Raw genomic sequence first — 23290 nt, forward strand, 5'->3', positions numbered from 1 at the left:
AAATTTAGAACAGCTTAACCTTGGATGCTGCCCACTATGACAGTCAATGACATCCACCACTCCCAACCTAAAGGTAGACACTGTGCCTTTAGTTTTTTTAATTGATCATACCTTGATTAAAGTTTGATAGGACCATTAAAGGTAAGATACCAATGTGTTGGGGCTCATTTTGGTGCATGTGGTACCAACAGTAATCTGTGCCCCGAACAGGGGCATATCTAGGGTAGGGCAGGCAGGGCACGTGCCACTTGAAGGGGGGCGCCATTTTCTAAAATTTAAAAAAATCTAAAAAATGGCTGCTGAAAACAAAACGGCCACCGCGCATGCTCAAATGGCCTGCCCAGGCCATGCCAGGACATGCAGAGGCCATTTGAGCATGCACGGTGGCCATTTTGTTTTCAACGGCCATTTAAAAATAAAAAATGGCCACCGCACATGCTCAAATGGTCCCTGTGAGGCCCTAGAGGCCAGCAGGGGGGGACCTTGGCAGACCCACCCCCAAGGCCTTTAGAGGCCAGCAGGGGGCTGAAGGGGCTACAGGTTAAAAAATTAATTTAATATAATATAAGTCACTGTACACATTTAGTTTGGCACTATGTACAGAGAATCAGGGCTTGTGAATACTGAGCTGAAACATATGAGCTAGGATTGTCAGAGGTGTAACTATAGGGGGGGCAGGGGGGGCACGTGCCCCGGGCGCCATCTTTTCTGGTCACGTGGGGGGCGCCGCCATGACCAATTTTTAAAAAAATTTTTAAATTTTTTGTTAATACAAATGTTTTCTGCTCAGTGCAGCAGCGCTGCAGCAGTCAAGGGAGCGCATCAGTGCCCCCTTCCCCACGAGCGGTCCCTTCTGCGCCGCCTGCGCCCCCCCCCCCATTGCTTTGCTGGCACCTGGCGGCCAGTCAGTGGCCTGGCTTGGCGGTGGCGGCGGGTGCTTGTGAGGAAAAACCTAAGTATAATGTAGTATGTTGGGGGGGTGGCGGTGGGGGCGCGGGGGGGCGCCATTTCAGTGCTTGCCCCGGGCGCCGTTTTCCCTAGTTACGCCTCTGAGGATTGTATCTAGGAGCTAGGATTTGCTCTTACTTTGCTTCTTGTGATAAGTGAGTTAAATGTGATGTCTTCATAATATGGCTATTAATGGTGAATTTGTCTTTGAATCAGTGTGAAATCCTTAGTATTAAGGCCCACTGGGAGTTTCTTGCTCTCTTTCTCTCATTTCAACTGTCTTTCTGAAAGACTAGAATATATTCCAAGAAGTGACACAGTTTACTCTGCATATCCTTTAATTATTTTCAGAGTATCTGGGAAAAGTAAAATTCTCCATTTATTTTTTAAAACTTATGTAATAGTGATGCTACAATGCATAGTAGAGAATTAGACAGGCACTTCTGTTTAGTTTTCCAAGTATACCTCTGCATAGTTTTTGGGTATTTCATGAGCCCCAGCATACTAAAATTTGTAGTTTTCCAGCATTTTTTGTTCTGGCTACGTCCACTGCTAAATAGTTTTTGAAATATTAAAAGATTAACAAGCTTGACTTGTATTTTTGAGCTGTTATTATGGTAAAGTTATCTGAAAGATGGCTGTCAGATGTTTGGACAGGGGGCGCAATTTCAGTGCTTGCCCTAGGCGTTATTTTTCCTAGCTATGCCTCGGGCCCCGAAGTCTATGAATTCATGGTCCAGAATACCAGTGGAGCAGCAATGGATCGTTGAAGAAAGCTCATTGCTTTTGGATATGCAAGTATCATGTGCAATTCAAGTTCTAGCAAAACTTTAACTTAAGGATGAAAGCATATAATCGAAGAAGCCCTCAATGGCTTGGGTCCAGGGTATTTAGGATAGCACCTCCTTTTGTCATAAACCCTCCCGCCTGTTAAGATTATCTTGGGAGGTCCTGTTACAGCAACCACCAGCTCGTTTGGTGGCTATTTGGTCCTTCTCTGTGGCTGTCCCGGGGCTCTGGAGTGTACTCCCTGTTAAAACTAGAGTCTCTCTGGTTTCTGGTGTTTTTAAAAAGACTCTTAAGATGCACCTGTTTTCTCAGGTTTTTAATCAATTTTAATTGCTTTATATAATAATTGTTTTAATCATTTTATCCTGTTTTTATATTTGTTGTTTAGCTTATTTTATTTTTAGCAATGCACATGTCAGGCAGTATAGAAATATAATAGATAGATACAGTAGATAGATAGATAATTTGTGGCTCATTCAATGGAAATCCACTGAATATCTTATTTCTTTCCTAGCTGTCCCCTTTAAGCAGTAGTCCCTTAACATACTGACTTGTGACTCACAGGAAAGAGAAGTGGGGAAAGAAACAGGACCAACTGATCTGGATTGGATCCATGCTTAAAAACCAAATCCAAATCAGCTCACTTTAGTTGGGCATTTTTTGAATCAACCCTGTGGGAGTTTACTCATTACTAGAAATCTACAATACTTCCTTTCAGCTGCATATCTTTAGGACTGAAGTGTTGCATGTTCTGTGAAACGTTTCTGATGCAGTGGTTACCACTCTAGTCAACTATGTTTTTCTCCTAACCATCTAGCATTGTGATTCAAATTATTCAATAAAACAAGACAGAGCTTGCCTAGCAACCACAGGCTCAATTAAGTCATTTTTCAAGCATAAACTGGCATTTTCCAACATAATCTTACTCCCCAGCACATTATGGAATCGATGCTAAAAAATATTATACTGTGTTGCCCATTTCCCTCCAGCAAGAATATTTAAGGCCTTCACTTTCACAGCTGGTCAGTCTTCTTAAAGCAGCCATTTCAAAGGCAGCATGGTATGAGATGTTAGTGTTCCCTATCACAATACATTTTAAAAATTGCAGCTACCTAATGGTGAGTAGATAGAACTATTCTAGGGAAAGATTAGGCACCTCGGACTAATAGCATACTAACAGCTTACAAAAGCTTTCATTTAAAACTCTTTCAGTAACATCTCATTGAACTCCCCCTGAAACTACATTAGAATAGATAATGTTCTGCTATGGCTGATTCAAACTTTTATTTACTAACCTGCTAGCTAGAAGACTATTTAAGGGTGCCATTGCCAAAATAGTATTTTATCGACAACCAAGACAAGTATGTGACTTATAAAATGACTGTCTTTCCAGTGACAGCCAGAAACATCAGAGAGAAGTTTGTAAAACTGTATGCAGTTTGTTGTTACAGACACTGGCCCAGTTCAGACATAACAGGAAACTGGAGTTTTCTTCACCTCCAGTTTCCTAACCCGAATGTCTGAATTCAGGGAAATGGAGTTTGTGGGGGAAAGCAACCCACGGTTTTCCTCACTAAACTCCACTCTGAACCTTCAGTCAGAGTGGAGTTTTGCCGCCACAAACTCCATTTCTGCTGTGCCAGCGTTACATCTGAATGCTGGCACCGCAGTTTGGGCCCTATGGAACCAAAGTTGAAGGCGGAAGCTCCTCCCTCACTCTAGACTGATTGGCTGTATGGGCTGGCCTTCAGGAAAGAAAGAAACCCAAACAGCTGGCTCACCTGCCTCTCTGCAGTCTTGCTGACTGCAGAGAGGAAACTCTCCCTCATGTCCGAACATAGCCAGGAGAGCAGGAGAGTGGAACCGTGGGTCAAATGGACCCACGGTTCCATGCTTCCCCTCCCCCACTCTCCTGGTTCTGTTGGACCCACAGTTCCGTGTTATGTCTGAACCGGCCCAGTCTCTGATCTGAAGCTCTACATGGTGTGACTGCCTTGTCAAAATTTATTTTAAGCTATGTTGTCAACCTATATTTAATATTTTAATGCCAAGTTTCCTGCCTTTACAACCTGTGGTTTAAAACAAATTAAGAATAATAGAGGCATTGATGAACCTTTAAAAAAAAAGTTTAACCCCATCTATCTTTGAGGCTCCAAATGGATATTTCAAAAGAATTCAGATAGCAGCATTTGTGGGGGGGGGGTGGATGAGGAAGCAGCAGATAGGGAAAGTAGGAATTCAATAAGCAACTAAATGATAAACATTAAGGATCATTATCAGGATCCAAACATGGTTTGGATCCTAACAATTAAACATTAGGATCCAAACATGGTTTGGATCCTACTGGTTTGGATCCTAACAATTGCAACCAGATTTATGCTCGCCAAATACAGCTCTCCCATTTTCTCCTTCCTACTGCATCTTCAATCATCCCTAAAATGCCACTGTATGATTGGGACATCTTCTGGAAATGCATGAGATGTAGATCAGAGGGCACCATGGGAAGGATAAATTAGTGAAAATCAGAGACCTAAACCTCTGTTAAAATTTGATCCATTCAGAATATAGTCAAGGACTTTCTATTGGCAATGTCAGTTAGCACTTTTGGGGTGAAAGGAATAACCTTGAAGGGCCCCATAGGAAATCTGGGTACATTCTAGCATAGTGCATGTCATACAGTCATCCTGTCAGAAGGTGGGCTGCTGTGCTTACATTAGCTTCAGCCCCAGTTCAAGGGCAGCCTCACATAAAGCACATTATAATAAAGATTTTCAAGAAGGGTCAGTTCCAGATCTGAGAGAAAAGGTAATATCCTTTTCCGCAAGACAAATCTAGCATTAGGCATTACTAACTATTGCTATGCCTTATTGACCTCAGCAGGCTGTGGACTAGGAGCACCCCAAGTGCCCAATGGCAAGTATACCCATGCCCTCTATTTAGGGTTAGCCTCCTACAATAACAAAAGGCAATAACAATGCTATTTACTATATGGCTATGTTACTATATGGCTATGTTACTATATGACCTTATATTAATACAATTGACACCCGTATGCAATTTAATTGGAAATGTAGCAGCCAACCAGAATGATTGGGGATGGGGATAACTTCTAATAATTTTATCATAGCCACAGAAAACCTTTTTCATTATTCATAGTACCTTCTAACTTGGCTGTAAGTTTACAGTTAATAGAAAGTGTGGTATTAATTTTGAAGAAGGCCTCCTACTGCTTTGATAAAAATCCAAGACTTTCCCACACATCTCATATAGATGCATGTGGTCTCAACAGTACAAAATGTACATTTTAGGTCATTTTCTGTGAATTTTCCTAAAGGCTTTTTTGAAACTGCAAGTAGTCAGAAGTAGCTCACAATCTAGAAGATAAAAGTGAGTTTCCAGGAGCAAGTTCCATGTGTGAAAGCATTTCATGAACTAAAATGGAAAATGTGACTTTAGCTACTGTAGTTAATGTTTGATGATCTGTGCCTGCCTGCATCTAGAAAAAGAAATTCATATGATGAAAATTCAGTCTTGGTGTAGGTAACCACAAGTGTTCCAAATCCAAAATATAGCCTTTAAAGTAACCCACTGATTTCAGCATTCAATCCATTTTATGTGATGTCCCTGCATTTTAAAAGTTGGCTTATACTTTGAGCTGAACTTAGTCGATTAAAAATGAAAGGTAAAGTCTTTCTACTTCTGAATCTTAAATGTGGGCTATTTCTGCAGAATGTTATATTCTGGGTACATTTAATTTATGGAAGCTGAAACATATTTTTTTGTTTTGTATGTGTTTTATAATAGGTCCACCAGGTCCACCTGAAGCTGTGACAATTGATGAAATCACGGACACCACAGCTCAGGTATCTTGGAGGACAGGAGCAGATAATCACAGCCCAATTACAACATATGTTATTCAAGCACGGACCCCATTTTCAGTGGGATGGCAAGCAGTCAATACAGGTAAGTAGATGCATCATGGAAGGGAGGAAGGAGGCAGGTCTGGACGTTCCTTCTGCAACCAAAACTGCAGTCATGTAAAGTGAGTATGTGGAGACCTGATAGTGCCTGTCATCACTTCTGCAGCAGTCAGATAAAGACCATATTATGTAACAGAGGACCAGTGTTTCAGGCACTTGCAGTTTCCTCACCGTTACGTCCAAATACGTGAAACTCCAGTCCCATCCATTGCGTGACCCAAGGTTGCAATCAGAAGACTCCAGTTTGAACCCTTGGTTTGTAGTGAGTTTCACTGCTTAAAACCAAGGGTACATGGAGCCTCCATTCCATCCATATGCAGCACTGGAGGCTGCATTCGGCCAGACTGTAGTTGAGGTAGAAAGCTCCTCCCTTTCTCCCTCTGTGATTGGCTGTGTGGGCTGTCCTTCAAGCAAGAAGGAAGCCAGCACAGCCAGTTCCTCTTCCTCTCTGCAGTCTCACTGACTTCAGAGAGGACGCTTTGCCTATCGCCCGAATGCAGACAGGAGAGTGGGGACGGGGGAGCCGAACTGCGGGTCCATTGGACCCATGGTTCTGCATGACTTGAGAATGTGGCCAGTGGGAAGAAGGGGTTGATGGGAGAGCACAGGTTGCAAGTTTGGGTGAGAAGAGGAGGATGAGCACTTATTTGGCTCAGATTACAATCTGATTTAGAGAAGAAGCTTAGGAGTCATGATGCTGTCCTTGGACTGAAGATGAAGTTCATATACCACACCAGGGAATCAAGCACTGTGGCAATAAGCACTACTAATTCTGCTACACTTTATACTTGGATACATCAGTTCTTCCCCAGATAGTTCTTCAGTTGCTATTATGTAATTGTTGTATGGAATGTGGTTGTGCAAAACTTACAAACATCTGCAGACAGTGGCTTACATTCAGCACGGTGCACCACCCATCAAAGAGGGACGCACATGTGCTGTGTCCAAGCCAGCCAAAAGCCTTACTCACTGCTTGCAGAGGTGGGGTATACTACATACCTCCTAAGCTGTGCTTAATCACTGAGGTGACCTACTCCCATCATTCCCAATGGAAGTAGGTCACAATAGCAATTATGCACAGTGCAGTAGGCATAGAAAGCAGCGAGGTGTTATTAACTCAATATTAAAAACCACTGCATGTCCTCAGTAGTTGTGCACTTGCTAATTTTAAATTTTAATGTGATTTTATTTATTGAGATTGTATCTGTTTTGTGAATTTTAACTGTTTTATATTGTTTTGTGTTTTAATTTGTACACTGCCTGAAGATTTTTATATCAGGCAATACAGAAATACAATCAATCTATCTATCAATAATAAATAATATGCCACATTTGAGATCCAGAATTTAAGAGCCAGTGTGAGGTAGGGCCTAGAGTGTTGAACTGGGCTGTAGGAAAACCAGGCTCAAATCTCTGGCTAGCTGTGAAGCCACTGGTACACCACTGTCATAAGACCATAAGAATCCTGTTGGATCAGACCACTTGCTTTCCACAGTGGTTTCTGAACCTGGGGATACCCTTTGTGAAGATGCCTCTGGGAAGCCTAAAAACAGAAAAACCTAGTAGCCCTCCCCACCACTGCACCCCTACAACTGGCATTCAGAAGCTTTTTACCTCTGAACCTGGAGACAGCAATATAGCTATCATGACTAGTAGCCAAGTCAAGTGAATCTTTATTACCGTCAGTGACCAACAAGACAAAACAACAAAAGCATTTAAACAAATCATACATACATCACTGACGATGGTTGATATATAGTTGATTATATCATTGTTACTCATATTGACTAGACAAGTATATTAGACAAGTATACCCTTGATGCTAAAAAAACAAAATTTAGCTACTTTATAAGTGACATAGGAATCTCTATCCTCTAAAAGAAACTTAATAGAAAAATCATCCAAATGTCCTGGGAATTTCACTAATAATGGTTAAATCAAATCCAGTTTCAAATCTCGATAGAAATAACAGTGCAAAAGTACACAAATCATTGTTTTGATCTCATGAGTAGTAGCCATTGATAGGCTTGTCCTCTATGACTGTCTCTTGTAAAGCCATCTAAGCTAGTGGCCATCCCCACATCCTGTGGCAGCAAACTCCACGAATTAATGGTGAAGGAGTACTTCTTTTTGTCTGTCCTGAATTTCCTGCCCATCAGTTTCACTGGATGAGTCCAGCTTCACAGAGAGAAAAATAAATTGATGGAAAAAATGAGGAGAAAAACTTCAATTCACTTTTTCCATTCCCTGTGTGATTTTATTAATCTCTATCACGTTCCACCTTAACTGCCTTTTTTCTAAATGAAACGGAACTATCCCTCAACCTAGATTACTTCTCAGGGTTGCTGCTGCTTTAAAACATTCGGAGTAGGCATACAAAGGTAACTGATAAGAACAGCTTTTTAAAAGGCTAGGAAGTTGAAAAATGTCACTCTCCCTCCTCCTTTCCCATAAATTTGCCTTGCCACTTCGAGAACCTTTCCTTGCTTTTTTTTTCTTGTTTTGTGTTTATTTCCTTGCTGCCTGAGTACTTCTCCTCCTGCACATAGCCAGAGTTGGAGCACTCATCCTACACACCCTCTTTGCAAACAGCAGCAAAAGATGGGAGCCCATGCAGTTGTTCATTTTAAATAGTGTAGCAATGCCCTTTCATACGAGGCAGGAAGTGTTAAGGTATTTTAGAGGTGCTGATGCATTCAGTTTGTAAACAGTAATTTTTTTTTTAATAGAAGTAAAATAAAATATCACCATGTAATACAGAGCTCTCTCTCACAAATGCCAACGCTGGTCTTGTATCTTACAGCTGCCACAGAATCTGTGTGCTTCACATTTGAGTGGTATGGTCTATACTTATTGGTGCAAAATAGTTGTGTTGGCATAAGGTTCATTTGTCCTTGGCCAAGTGCCTTTGTGGGCCCCCTTAATGGCAGCAGGGAGAGCAGAGCCACTGTGCTGATGGCCACCATTTCTTTTCCTTGAATGCAGTGTCCTTGCCCCTACTATTCTATCACTGGATGTAATGAGGCACAGGGCATTGCATCCGAAGACGGTGGCAACCAGCAGCTCTGCCCAAGAATTCCCCAAGCTAACTTGGCAAAGAGGCACCTTTTAATGTGGTGATTCTCTTTATTTAGCAGGGGTAGAGTAATTGGCCCTATCCACCCCAGCACAGTACCTTCAGTGACTGTTGCTGGTGTCTATCTTATGTTTCTTTTTAGATTGTGAGCCCTTTGGGGACAGGGAGCCATCTTATTTATATATTATTTCTCTGTAAACCGCCCTGAGCCATTTTTGGAAGGGCGGTATAGAAATCGAATTAAATAAATAAATAAGAAGGAGTAGAAGAAGAAGAAGACAGGCTCGGACTGGCCCACAGGGCAATAGAGCATATTTCCGGTGCACCCCATCAGCGGAGTGCCCCTGCGCCCCGCCGCACTCGGCAGCAGTGAATACTCCCACCCTTTACCTATTCTGCTCAAAACCTAGCGCCCTCCCCACATACATTCCACCACCCTCTCAGTGCCCCCAGTCTGGCCCTGCCCCAAGCTGTCAGCACAGACACTAAGGCAACTTCCCACAAGGATTTCAGGGAGGCTGATCTTAGCAGTAGCAGCAATGGCTTAAAGTGCTTTCTGGCAGCCACCATCTTTTCTCCACCAAGACACATCATGGGCTTTTTGGTGGCCCTCAACCTTCACCCAATGCCCAAGTTGTTTGACCCTGTAGGGGATTTCGCCATACTATGAAATTTCCAAAATTCTTCTTATCTTGAACGCTAGAGAGAGCAGACAGAATAGATGCAAACCGTTGAGAGCAGCTGAGTAATGGTGAAAGGAAGGAAGGCATTGAAGTTGGAATAATCAGAGAATTGTTGGACTGTTATGGACAAAACTGATGGGAAGTGGCTAAGATTTTTTTTAAAATGGCAGAGGGGAATTATTAGGAAAGGGGCTATAAATAAAAAATGCTGCTGTCCCAAAACCTTTGTGTAAATCTATGGTGCAGCTACTGCATTTGAAACATGGCATACTGTTCTAGTTGCTGTATCTCTAAAAAGATATTGTAGTGCTGGGAAAGGTGCTGAAAAGTGCAGCCAACATAATTGGAGGCGGAAGCACTTACTGTACCTTGTAAGGAAAGGCTAAAGTATTCAGGCTTTTTTATTTAGCTAGAAAGGTGACTGGAAGACATGATAGGGCTATAAAAATTGTGCACAGTGTGGAGAAAGTGGATCAAAATACATTTTCACCTCTTTCTCACAACAATAAAATCAGTGGAATAGACTGGAAGTAGATTCAGAATAGACAGATAGAATGCATAATGAACAAATAATTTTTGACCACAACATGTTGACATCTTTAGACATTTTAAAAGGGGATTAGATGGCCATGGAGGATTAGCCTATCAATAACTCTTATTCATACTAGAACCTCAATGTTCAAAGGCAGTCTGCATCTGAAATATCAGATGTAGAAGGACATTCTGTGGGTGCATTCCTGCCTACTTGTAGGATTTCCAGCATCTTACTAGCTGTTCTTGAGACAGGATGCTATACTAGGTCTGATCCCTTGGTTTGATCCAGTAGGGTTCTTCCTATGACTGAATGGCACATGTCCCCTACCAATAATTTTTTTAAATCCTTGTTCTCTTACTGTTTTTGCGTGCATTTTTATCACCACAAATAAAGCAGTGATGAAATACTAAAAGGTATTTTATTTATCCCTTCTTTCTCAGATTGTTTCTGTAAGTACTGCTGCTCAATATTTCTGAAGCATCAAATTCTGAGAATTTCAAACATGTACACTTTCATTAAATTGTACATTATTCAAAAAACTCATTGAGCAAAATAGCTCTTACTTTCTTGACCTACACTTTTTTTTTTACTCCTAGTGCCTGATGTCATTGATGGAAATATGTTTACGGCAACAGTGGTTGGTTTGAACCCATGGGTTGAGTATGAATTCCGGGTAGTTGCTGCCAGTCTTATTGGGATCGGGGAACCAAGCAGACCATCAGAGAAACGGAGAACTGAAGAGGCTCGTAAGTAGTAGGAAAGGCAGAAAACACTCCACTGGGCATTTACTAATGATACCTAGCATTTGTATAGGGCATTCAAGTGTTCAGAGTGCCTCACATGTATTATTTCATTGCAATCCTTGCAAGAACCCTGAAATATAAGTGTTGTTATCCACAAACAATGCAAAAGCAGCTGAAGAAAAAAAATTATTCCAATGCATTTCAAAAAGAATCTTTCTCAAGGAATGTTTCTACTTGACTGCCTGGAACAGGTGTGAATTATTGCTCAAGTCCTAAGCAGAGCCAATTTGAGGTGTTGAGAGAGGATGTTCTGAACTGTTGTGAAAAACTAAAAATTAACAAATCACAAGGACCAAATCCACCCAAGAGTTATTAAGGAACTCAAATGCGAAATTGCTGATCTCCTAGCAAATATATGTAACTTGTCCCTGCAATCAGGCTCTACCCAGAGGTGCACCTAGGTAAATTTGGAGCCTGAACCTAAAGGACTTTGGAGCCCCCCCCCCCCCCCGGCTGGAGCCCCCCCCCGCCCTGCGTTAAGCATCATCACCTAAAGGCCTTTGGAAAGCACCCCACAAAGGACTTTAATATATTCCCATCCCACATATTCCTTCCCCTCTGTCTCTAACGCACCCAGCACAGGTCACAATCACACTCAGCTGCCCAGCACAGTGCAGGCCTGCGGCGACCACACCACCCAGGACAGATGAAAGAGGATTTGGGGGCCCCTAGGGGATTTGGAGGCCCTGGACTTCGGCCCCCAAATCCCGGGGTAAGAGGACCTAGGTGGCCAGATTTGTCTTTTAAAAAGCCAAATTCTGGCTTATGGCCCATTTGACCCACGAGTATACCCCTTAGGTTCTGGCAACTCTGAAGAGCACCACTGTCTGTACCAGAGGGCTGGAAAGTAGCTAATGTAACTCCAGTTTTCAAAAAGGGATCCAGGTGATATTTGGGAAATTACAGGCTGGCTGGTTTGCTTAACTTCTGTGCCTCATGAATTGAGGGAAAGCATATTTAAGGGCAAAATTATTAAACATAGAGAAGAACAGGCCTTGCTGAAGGAGAACCAGCATGGCTTTTGCAAGGACAAGTCTTGCCTCACTAGCCTTTTGGAGTTCTTTAAGAGTGTCAACAGCCATGCGGATAAAGATGATCCAGTTGACATAGTCAGGGGCGTAGCAAGGTTGGAGTGGGCCCAGAGACGAGATTTTAAAATGGGGCCCCCCCACTCAAAGTCCAGGGCCTCCGCACACCCCAGGCCCCCAAGGATTTAAGTCTGATATTCCAAAATAAGTATGCTGCCTGGAAATACATTTCACTGAATACACACACACACGTCACAATATATAGTGATATACATTGAGTACTATACATTTGTTTTACTTTTAATGCCTAGAACACACTAGAAAGATGAATGATTAAAATGGGCCCCTCGCTGCAGATTAGCAAAGGAGACCTTCAACCATGCAGGGTGAGCCTATGTTTGTTTTCTCAGAATTCTGAACAAATTCAGTAAAGTTTGATTCCAGGAGGTTTTTCACAAGAGGCTTTTAAAGCCCTTTAACACACATCTCCTCTGGAATGGAGGTGCTGCATCCACATGTTGGCCAGATTGACCCTGAAGTCCCTTCGAGTTATTGGGGAGCAGTTCACACACAAGAAAAATAAAATAAAATAAAAGCACAAGACATGTTTCACAGTTCTCACTCAGACCTTCTGGGTTGCAAAAGAACTTGAACATAAGTGCATTTATAAATGAATGAATGAATGAATAAAATAAATATAATACTGTTTCTTCCAGAAGTTTTTGCAATTTTCTGCCATGAAACAAGCCACTTATAGGACTTTTTAGATAGTTTTTTTAAGCCAGCAAATTTTCCAAGCTGTTTAAAAATAAATATTTCTCAGTCCCCCCCCCCCGCAATCAAAGCCCTATGGCAAGCAGATCCCTATATATCCGGGGCGGGGGGTGGGGAGGTAACCACAAAAAGGAGTTCACACTCTACCTGGCAAATGCTGGGCTGGGCAGGGCTGCAGGGGGTCTGCTGCAGAGAACAGTGGTGGCCACTCTGACTGCCTCCTCCTTCCTTCCTGGCTTGCTTGGGCCCTACTGGAGTTCAGGCTTCACAGAGGCCTAAGCGAGGCCTCCGTGGAAGCCCCGCCCACCCGCCACTCAGCTGAGAGGCGGGAGAAAAGGAGCTCTTTGCAGCTTGTCTGCTGCTGGATTGCCGGCCAGGAGAACAAGCAGGAGAGACGGCGAACAGGGCAAGTGGCTGAGGGGCCTTGGGGCTGGGCAGGGGGCAATGGGGAGTCACGTGAGGTGCCTCTGGGGGGCCCCTCCAGGCAGTGGGGCCCCCAGACAACTGTCTCCCCTTGCCCGATCGTTGTTACGCACCTGGACATAGTATACTTGGACTTTCAAAAAGCTTTTGCCAAAGTTTCTCACCAAACACTCTTGAGTAAACTTAGCAGTCGGGGGACAGGTTCATGTGTGGATTGTTAACTGGTTGAAGAACAGGAAACAGAGAGTAGGAATAAATAGACAGTTTTTGCAATGGAGGGAAGTAATGAGGGAAATAAGATATGGCGTCCCCCAGGGATTTGTAGTGGGACCAGTGTTTTTTAACTTGTTCATAAATGATCTAGAAGTTGGGGTAAGCAGCAAAGTGGCCATTTGCAGATGACACCAATCTATTAAGGTTAGTGAAATCCAAAGCAATTGCAGGGGAGCAAGAGAACGAGAGAGGCCATGCCCTCACCTCTTGCCTGTGGGCTTCTCAGAGCCATCTGGTGGTCTACTGTGTGAAACAGGATGCTGGATGAGATAGGCCTTGCGCCTGATCCAGCAGGACTATTCTTATGTTAAGGCTATCTAGCGAGTTAATGGCAGAGGTAAGATTCCAGCTAGGAGGTTTCTCATTTGTAGCTCTGTCTCCTAGATACCATGCTGTGCCAGGTCCCCAGTCAATCTCTAAATCAGTATTTGACACTTCTGTTGAATAAAAATGTATACATGATACGAATAGTTTTCAAGAATAAAGCAAAATAGGCTATTTATTTATTTATTTATTTGAAATATTTCTATACTGCCGCAAACTTGTGTATCTGGGAGGTTTACAATTAAAATAATTTAAAACATCAAATCAATTAACAATTAAAATCATTGAAAACATTTAAAACCCAATATTAAAAATATTAAAACTATAAATCTAATAGTATGAACAGACTTTATTAAGACATCTGGAAGTATGCAACTGAACTTCCCTCTGTTGAAACAAGAAAAATAGAGGCATGACAATGGATTGTTGTAAAAAAAAAAAGTAGCAAGACACAAGTCCACACTCTCCTGAATTCTCTTGTAGCATTGATACCACACTCTTTTACGTTTGCTTTGCATGTGATGTAGGTTGGTTGTAGGGGGTAATGGTATAGATCTTGCACTCCAGTACATCTTGCTGTACAGATTTTCTCATGAAAAACAGGAAAAGTCATTAATACAATCTTAGTTTAACATTAGTTCTATTTAGACACTATCTTGCATGAGTATATAGATGTCTTTGTGTCATAGATCTCTGTGTTTATGTTAAAAATGAACCTTTCGGCCCGATCATCATTGTTAGGTATTTTTTCAGGAGAACTAATGACACTAAAATCTAAAGATTTACTGTCCTTTATGTTGATAGCAGCTAGATAGCAGCTAGGAGAGGAGAGCTGGTCTTGTAAGCATGACTTGTTCCCTTAGCTAAGCAGGATATTCCCTTAGCTAAGCAGGATATTGCATAGAACTAGAAGTGTGAGCACTGTAAGATATTCCCCTTAGGAGATGGGGCTGCTTGGCAGGATATTGGTGACACCATGGCTTTCTGGTAGCGCAAAGAGAAAGAGAGCAAACCCAAAATTCAGTCCTGGGAGGACAATGATATTGATCTGGCATTTCAGGGACCTAGGAAGGGACACTGGGAACAAGCACTGGATGAACTGGCTATTCTCTTCCCCAACTTGGCATTTGTAAAGCAGAGGGTCAATACTCTTGAAGATTGCAAGGCAGTCTTTGAGAGATATTGCATTAAGGTAGCTCCCACTAACAAAGACAAACGGGCTGCTTTAATGACTCTCCTTAGAATTCTGGTGTGCAAACAGGGAGAACAGGCTGATCTAAGAGAAGGGAAAATCAGAACTTTGACAGAAAAGAATGAAGATTTAATGTCAAAAATTAAAAGCTTGACTTTAGACACAGAATCCAAGATAGGGCTGAGAGAGATTTCTGCCTGCAACCCTGGAGGAGGTTGCCAGTCTGTGAAGACAATACTGAGCTAGATGAACCAATGGTCTTACTCAGTATATGGCAGCTTCCTATGTTCCTAGATTGATCACAGCCAGACACTGGAAAAAGGGAGTGTGATCTCTAGAAGAATGGTATAATAAACTCTGGTATATTGCAACAGCTGAAAAACTGATTTATTCCTTAAATATCCAAAAAGGTATAATTCCATCTCAATTTTTTATTATTATTTGGCAGGATCTAGTATTATTTTTGAATTATAAAAAATTATGGTAAGGAGGGAACAACCAAATTCATCCTAATTTGGAAAGATGTATTTGTTTAAGAATGAACTCGACATTGCAAAATATTATGTGTCTAATGTTTTGTAGTCACAGATTTGGGCTTGTTTTTCTTCTTTTTTCTTTTTTTAATGATGGTTTTAAAAAATGTATTGTAAGGGTGTCTGGTGATATTAAATAAATAAAAGGGAGAAAAGTGAACCTGGGTATGGGCCCTTGCATGCATGGTACAGAAAAGTAATTTGCTGTACCTGCAACATAATGTGAATAACTGTACCTGTGTACACTTCTGTAAATGCCTAGACTGTACACTTGTATGAGTGCTTAACATAATATGGGAATAGGGCTATTGAGTCTAAAAAATGGTAACTGTTACAGTCACCTAATTTATATATGTAGGATATAGGAAACATATAAAGTATCCAGGAATTGTTTATTAAACTGGCTGTTGTTGACTCAGCCTTATTGCTCATATAGATATTTACTGAAAGTAAATTGTTATAACCCTAAGTTTGGAACAATCAGTTTCATGAATAGAAATAAATACAACTTTATATAGAGGAAATAATTTTTAAAGCTATTCTCAACAGGCAGTTGGCTCATAAATATGCTGTTTGGTCATCTCATTTTCAGAATTATGTATTACACACTCAAAGTGGACCATAGAAACCTGCGGCAAAGATTTTAATCAATATTCTGATTAATACTTCTATTTTGCATTACAAGAAAGACATTGAGACTTCTGGATTTTGTCTCAAGGCCAAACTACACATGCTGTTAAATGAGTCAGTGTGTAGGTACAGCCTTAAGTTTAACCTTGAGTAGCAGCTGTGTGGGGCTATGATTTGGTATGGAACTGTAGACAGAGGTATGGAGTATTTTAATCGTTTATTTCTATATTTATTAATAATTAATAAATTAATAATTAATAATTTATTAATTATTTAATTTTAATTTTTCTTTTAATTATTAACTTATTTTAATGGTGTTTTAATGTAAACCACCCTGAGCCTTTTGGAAAGGCGGTATAAAATTTTTAATAATAAAAAATTAAAAAATGATATTGCTATTTATCAGAGCTATTCAATTCTGAACATAACATTTGCTACAACTGTCTCTGTGGGGGGGGCATATTTTTCAGCAGGAAAACAGTGCAGAAGTAATGGATTGAATATCTCCTGCATCTGTACTGCAGTCGTGATCCAAATTGCCACCCCACATGGTTGCTGCTCAAATAAACCTATAACTAAATGCTCATGCATTTACTATCATGTGTAGTTTGGTCCTTATTTTAAAATTGTGTTTCCAAATTATTATTTATTTTTATTTATTTTAACACATTTATATACTTCCAAAACAAGTGTCTTAAGGTAGTTTACACAGGTTAAAATACAAAAATACAGATTAAAACAATTAAAATAATGCAGACCTTTTAAAATAACTTAAAACTGCTACCTGGGATGGTAAAGCTCTAAGTCTGACAGGAAGTGCGTTCCAAAATTTCAGGGCAGCTGAGATGAGATGGTGGCAACCACAGGTGGACCTCTGCAGATGATCTAAGCAAGTGATCTAAGAAAGGTGTCATGCAGAAGAAGCCACTCTTATATACCCTGGATCCCAGTTGTTTAGAGCGTTATAGGCAATTACTAGCAGCTTGTGTTTTGCTCAGAAACAGCAGCAGCCAATGCAATTCTTTAAATAGGAGTATTATGGTCTCTACTGTGAGTACTTACATCTCGTTTGCATTTACTGTCATGTGTAGTTTGGTCCTCATTTTAAAACTGTTTGGATTAAGTCTCAGTTTGTTATCCCTCATCCAGCCCATTACTGCCGACAGGCATTTAGGGAAGGTATGCCATTTCCTGATAAAGATAACAGTATACAGATAACCCCCTGTACCAAATATCCTGATGATCTCCCCCAGTGGTTTCATGTAGATGTTAAAAAGCATTGGAGACCAGATGGAGCTCTGGGGGGCTCCATACAAAGGTTTTCATTTTGAAGAGCAGCACAATAATAATATTCCTTTACTTTGAGAAACTAGCAACAGGAAAATGACCACAAAAATTGAAAATCACAACAAATAAAGGAAATAATGCATAAAAATATAGTTCAAACTCATTTTAATAAGAAGTATCATTTTATTCATTTACAAGTTCAGAAATAGAACTTGTAAAGAACCATACAGCAATATTTTCGGGGATATTTTCTTTTGCAATTATTTTCAACTTGGTCTCAAAATTCAAATGTTATTTTTATTTGAAATATTTGCCACTACATTTCTGTACTTGAATTTCAAAGATCTCAAGAAAACTGTCCTGCATAAAAATAAACTTAAGTGTCCCTTTAAAGTGAGCTAAAGCTCTTAGCTTTAAGGGGCTCCTTTCTTGGAACAGTCACTGAGTTTCTTGTCTTCCCTTCTGCAGTTCCTGAAGTCACCCCAGCTAATGTCAGTGGAGGCGGTGGTACTAAGTCTGAGTTGGTCATAACCTGGGAGGTAAGTGACCCATGTACCAAAGCATAAAATGACATACAGCAAAACAATGAGGCTGTTCAAATGACCACACATGTGAGGGCAGTGGGGAGGCAGGGTTCAACCTACCTTCCCCCAAAAGACTGCTCAAAGCCTGGGCAGTGTGCAAGCTGCACAGCCACACTACCAATGTTGCCAAGAGCAGTGTGGATGAATCTCCACACTGCTCCCAGCAGCATTGGAGGATTCCCCCAAGAGATGGGTGCTCTAGGCACGCATCTCTATGTGCGGATGGGCTAGCAGAAGCCTGGTTCACACACAAGTGCATAGTCCGAGTTAAGGGAGCACTCAGTCCCTTAACCTCGGCTAACAGCCAGGCTAAAAAGTGGGGCTAGGCAGTGCTGCCCCACCAGGATCAGGCCCGATCCCAGCGGTTCTCACATGTAGCCTAACCCAGGCTGGGCATCCCTAACCTGGGTTAGGCTACATGTGGGAACTGCTTCATAGGCTTGTTTAGATAAACCATGATTTTGCATTATCTCTGAACCTGAGCTTACCTACAAACAGCGAGTCTGTTGACATCATACAGAAACACAGTTAAATCTTGCTTCCACACAACATCCCCAGGCCTCGGGAACACACCCTTCCCTGCTCGGTTGCCCATGAAAGCTTCAGAAGAATTCTACTTCTGACTGCAGTTAGAAACAAAGATCAGTTGTCATGTCCAAACTGACCAATCTTTGATTATTCTAACCAATTTCCTTGTAATAAACCAGCACCTGAAATCCACTAAAAATATCTTCAGTTCAGATTGTGGTTTATTGTATGAAGGGTATGGGGTGATTTTATAGGGTTTTCTTATTTTGTTTGGGTAGTCTCATTTAAAGTTTAATAAAATGTTAATTAAAAAAAGGAAACTAGTGAGAATAAATGAAGATTGAATATTGCAACTGATCTTGGTTTGTTTCTAACTGCAATCAGAAGTAGAATTTTTCCAAGGTTTGTGCAGGCAAGGGAGGTTGGAATCAAGATTTAACCATGATTCAGCATTGTGTGGGACAAACCTGGATCTGAAACCAGGGTTTGAAGCTAATTTGAAAACTGCAGTTTGTGCTAAATATGGTTTACTACTATGCCATAATTCACACACATTAACAAACCACAGTAGGGCCATCTTCAAGGGGTTGCTGCATCCTGTTGTTAGGGCCGAACTTATAAAGCACAGCCCTGAACAGAGGGGAAACAAAAGTGAACCAACAGCTTCAAATTATAGCTTGCCTGTTTTATATCTGAAATCCCACAGATTGCAAATGAGAGAAGAGTGCAGGGATCTTAGTCTCTAGCTTCCTTTTGTTGAAAAATAGGAACATGGGGACATAGGAAGCTGCCATATACTGAGTCCGACCATTGGCCTATCTAGCCCAGTGTTGTCTTCACAGACTGGCAGCGGCTTCTCCACGATTGCAGGCAGGAATCTCTCTTAGCCCTTTCTTGGGGAAGCCAGGGAGGGAACTTTGAACCTTCTGCTCTTCCCAGAGCGGCTCCATCCCCTGAAGGGAATATCTTACAGTGCTGAAATAGGCGCAGTGTAATGGACCTGGCTGTGATATTATTGATCATTCTGACGGTGGGATTTCATTCCTGTGCATGCAAGGCGCATGTGCCCTACTCTGCAGCTTAGATACAAGGTACTCAGTCAGCAGAATTGTGTGGTGTTGCTCTTGCTGGACTGTACCACTCCAGTAAGTACCTGGGAGAATCATATATTTGAATATTCCAGTGTGAATATTCCAAAGTGACTTACAGTGCTATAGCAAAATTGGTCTTATTCCTGCTGTAATTTTATTTATTTATTATTTTATTTATTTATCATATTTTTATACCGCATATATGTATATCTCTAGGCGGTGTCCAAAATGTAAACTATTTAAAAGTCACAAATTAAAATGCATGACAATAAAAACAACAGAATAAAATTATTAAAACAAGTTTTTAAAATTATTATAATTCTCCCCCACCCCAAATTCCAAACTTGGAATTTGGAATTTGAAAGCTTGGAATATTTGACTGTATTTGTTTTACTGTTTGTAACAATGGACACCACCCTGCTATCTTTTTTAATGAACGGAGATACAGAGATCTATTAAATAAGCAAACAACAATAGAAGCCGAGAGTGAAACTGTGACTTTGGAATGTACCATGAAAACACAAACCTGAGAGTATGCAAGAGAGTGTGTGCTCATGCTCAGCATGGGAGGAGAGCTGGTCTTGTGGTAGCAAGCATGAATTGTTTCCTTTGCTAAGCAGGGTCTGCCCTGGTTGCATATGAATGGGAGACTTCATGCGTGAGCACTGTAAGATATTCCCCATAGGAGATGGGGCCACTCTGGGAAGAGCATCTGAGTTCCAAGTTCCCTCACTGGCATCTCCAAGATAGGACAAGATTTTATTTTATTTTTTGATAGGACAAGATTTTTTTAATTGAACTAACAAACTACCAAAGCATACAGTACGTTGCCAAAGCACAATTACATACAAAGTGGTTGTTTGTACATGATATATCTACAAAGATTTACACACAAGGATTTGGAAACCCACAAAGTTATGAAGTATATGCAGGTAGTACTGTAACTCGGGGGTGGGGGATTTCAAGGCACATCAGGTAATCGGGGGGGGGGGCGGGTTTACGTCCGACATCCATTTCCACAATTTGTCCCATTGCTGTTTGGAAGAGATACTCTTGTCTTTTTGCACATAACCATACAAACTTTTCCAGAAGAGATTTACTGTCTCATCTGCGTGAACCTCTTGGTCGCATCTTCCCTCCCTATTCCTATGCACGAGCATTGCATAAATGACATACAGGTTTACTAACTGATTACGAGAAGGGGAACGTTCCAATTCCCTAGTATGAGGGCACCCGTTCCGTCCTGTTTCCTTGAAGGTTTCTTTCTGGGACCTCGAAAGGAGGTTCTATCGCTCAAACCCGAGGTTAGTTCTTCCCAAGTCTGTTTTTCCAAATCAGGCCACTCTAACAGCTTGCTTACTCCTTGCCACACTCTTTTGGCTACCACACACTCTTTTAAGAAATGTGAGTGGGTTTCCCTGAATGTTTTGCCTAGCTCACTAGCTTTCTGTTTGCAGGTGATTTTAGAGCACTCTTGCTGGTCCTCTGAGAGCCATGGCTTAGCCACATTAAGTGGTAGTACTTGATGGTATAAGCGCCACCTTGTTTCCCATAAATGGAAAGGGACTTTTTTCTCCTTAAAAAGAGCGATAGAGTGATCGGGTTGCAACAAGTACTGTGAAGTGCGGTGTTTGTAGCATTTACGTTCTAAATCAGGTTTTAAGAAACCCACTTCTAGAATCTCTCCATAAATTGTTTTCCTTAGCTGCTTAACTGAGGAGGATCCTTTAAAAAGATCCGGTTCAACCTTCCATTTTTTAAGTGTGAATAACAAATCTCTCAAGTAGTCCGGGTGTTCTCTTTTTAATACTTGTGTGATATTACCATTGAAAGATCTTTTCCCCCACCATGCTATGCCCCATGCTGACTTGCACCAACGCAGAGCAAAAAGCGAGACCCAGGTTTTTTGCAGGAGGTTGGACATATTATGGACATTCACGAAAATCCAGTTTATTGTAGGACATGAATTCAGTTACAAAATAGGGTTGCAGGGCAGGTAGGGCTAGGGCTCCCCGCTCAACCTCCTTAAATGCTACCGCACGGGCCAAAGGCTGCCAGTCTGCATAGACAATACTGAGCTAGATGGGCCAATGGTCTTACTCGGTATAAGGCAGTTTCCTATGTTCCTATGGTTTGCTGACCAGTTTCAAACTGACCCTAAGTAATCCTGGCCAGAAAATGGATTATTTTCCCTTACTTATATATTCTTCACCCTTCGGAAAGTAAAATCATATATTGTTGTTTACAGTAATATAACTGCTTCTTCGGCTTCCCTCTGAGATTTGCTAAAGCAAATATTTTTGTTTTTCAATACTTGTCTCATTGCTCAGTGTGATGAATTGCCCCCTTCCTAGGACCAATTAGTTTCACTCCATGCTTTCCACAATAAACCTGTTTAAAAAATTTAGACAGGTGCCAAAAACATGCATAATTTTAAGCCATAATTTGCAAGAAGTACAATGCAGTGCCTTTTAAACTGGCTATAGAAGCACAAAAGCCTTTTTCTAACCCCAAATCTATGAGAAGTAGAAAGCCATGTTTCACTTCCAATTCAAAAAAAGCATTTAAGCATATGCTAATCCAATTGGTTTCAGTAGAACTTAAGGACATGCTTAATGGCATTCTGAATAAGTATATTCCCAGTATTGGGGTTTTCATTACTTCAGCTTCTATACTGAGACTCAAAATACATAAGACTAGGTAATTGCAGTGTGTGCACCAGTGACCTGAATATGATGTGACTGCTTCTGGCATCAAACACCATTTGCCTGCTGGTCTGCATCACACTTCAACATGCATTCCTTGTCAAGTCTGAGTTCGCAGCATATTTAAAGAAGGTCATGCCCTTTGCTTCAAAACGAGCTACTGACTATGTATGCTAAGTTAAAAACAGCTCCTAAGGGAGCAGAGAGGCCAATGCCATGGAGAGCTCCTGAGATACAGTGAGCTGAACTTAAGTGCAAAGGGCTTAACTGAACCAGGTGTTGACTCAAAATGAATGTATTGTGTGAATTTGAGATTATAGTTCTTAATATCAGCTGGCCAACTCCTTTGTTAGGCAGATCACTGACTAATAGCCCAAGAGGCCTGAGTATGTTTCTAACTGTTGTGTTTAATGGCTCTGCAGTACCTTGGGGGGAGGAGCCATTAAGAGTCTTGTTAAGATGGCAGATATCCTTCACCAGTAGATATCCTTCACTGATATGAGAGTTTAAGGTGACTCACTCTCCGTTCCCTTCATCCCCCGGCCAAGGGTATCTGGGTGGTCAATGTAAAGAAACAACAGTGTCCAGTCAACATGTGGGACGGACACAGAGTTCTGGAGAGGCTGGAATGGAGCTGCTGGGCAGGTAGCTGATATGATAGGTTGCTGGGCAGGTCTCATATTTAGTGGGGAGAACAACAGGCCCTATCCAACCCCAGCACAGCACCCCTCCAGTGGCTGTTGCTGGTATCTGCCTTATGCTTCTTTTTAGATTGTGAGCTTCCTTCTTAGATTGTGCGATTTGGAGACAGGGGACTATTTATTTATTTATTTATTTATTTATTTATTTATTTATTTATTTGCCACCCCTCCCAAAATGGCTCAGGGTGGTTTACAACAAATAAAAACAATTAAAATCAATTAACAGTTAAAATCAAAACTAAATCAATTAAACCATTAAAATCATTTAAACGTTAGCATTAAATTAATTTAAAACCAGTATTGAAATTTTTCATTTATTTATTTATTTATTTATAGAGAGCAAGGAAGTGCACACAAGGCAGGAGGAGGGGAACAAGAGAGAGAGCATGCGTCAATGCAGTGG

General features: G+C 41.2%; 1 protein-coding gene across 11 annotated transcripts in view; it reads left to right on the forward strand.

Annotated features, from left to right (window-relative positions):
• The window catches only part of LOC128343611 (contactin-4), a 920791-nt gene that overhangs the window by 879697 nt on the left and 17804 nt on the right, over window positions 1-23290 (forward strand). For all 11 annotated transcript variants that reach the window (XM_053292988.1, XM_053292986.1, XM_053292991.1 and 8 more), the window contains 3 exons: window positions 5542-5700; window positions 10608-10757; window positions 17747-17817. In XM_053292988.1, coding sequence (XP_053148963.1) covers window positions 5542-5700; window positions 10608-10757; window positions 17747-17817 — 380 coding nt within the window. The remainder of the gene's footprint in view (window positions 1-5541; window positions 5701-10607; window positions 10758-17746; window positions 17818-23290) is intronic.

This window comes from Hemicordylus capensis, chromosome 2 (assembly GCF_027244095.1).
Source record: "Hemicordylus capensis ecotype Gifberg chromosome 2, rHemCap1.1.pri, whole genome shotgun sequence".
NCBI lineage: Eukaryota > Metazoa > Chordata > Lepidosauria > Squamata > Cordylidae > Hemicordylus > Hemicordylus capensis.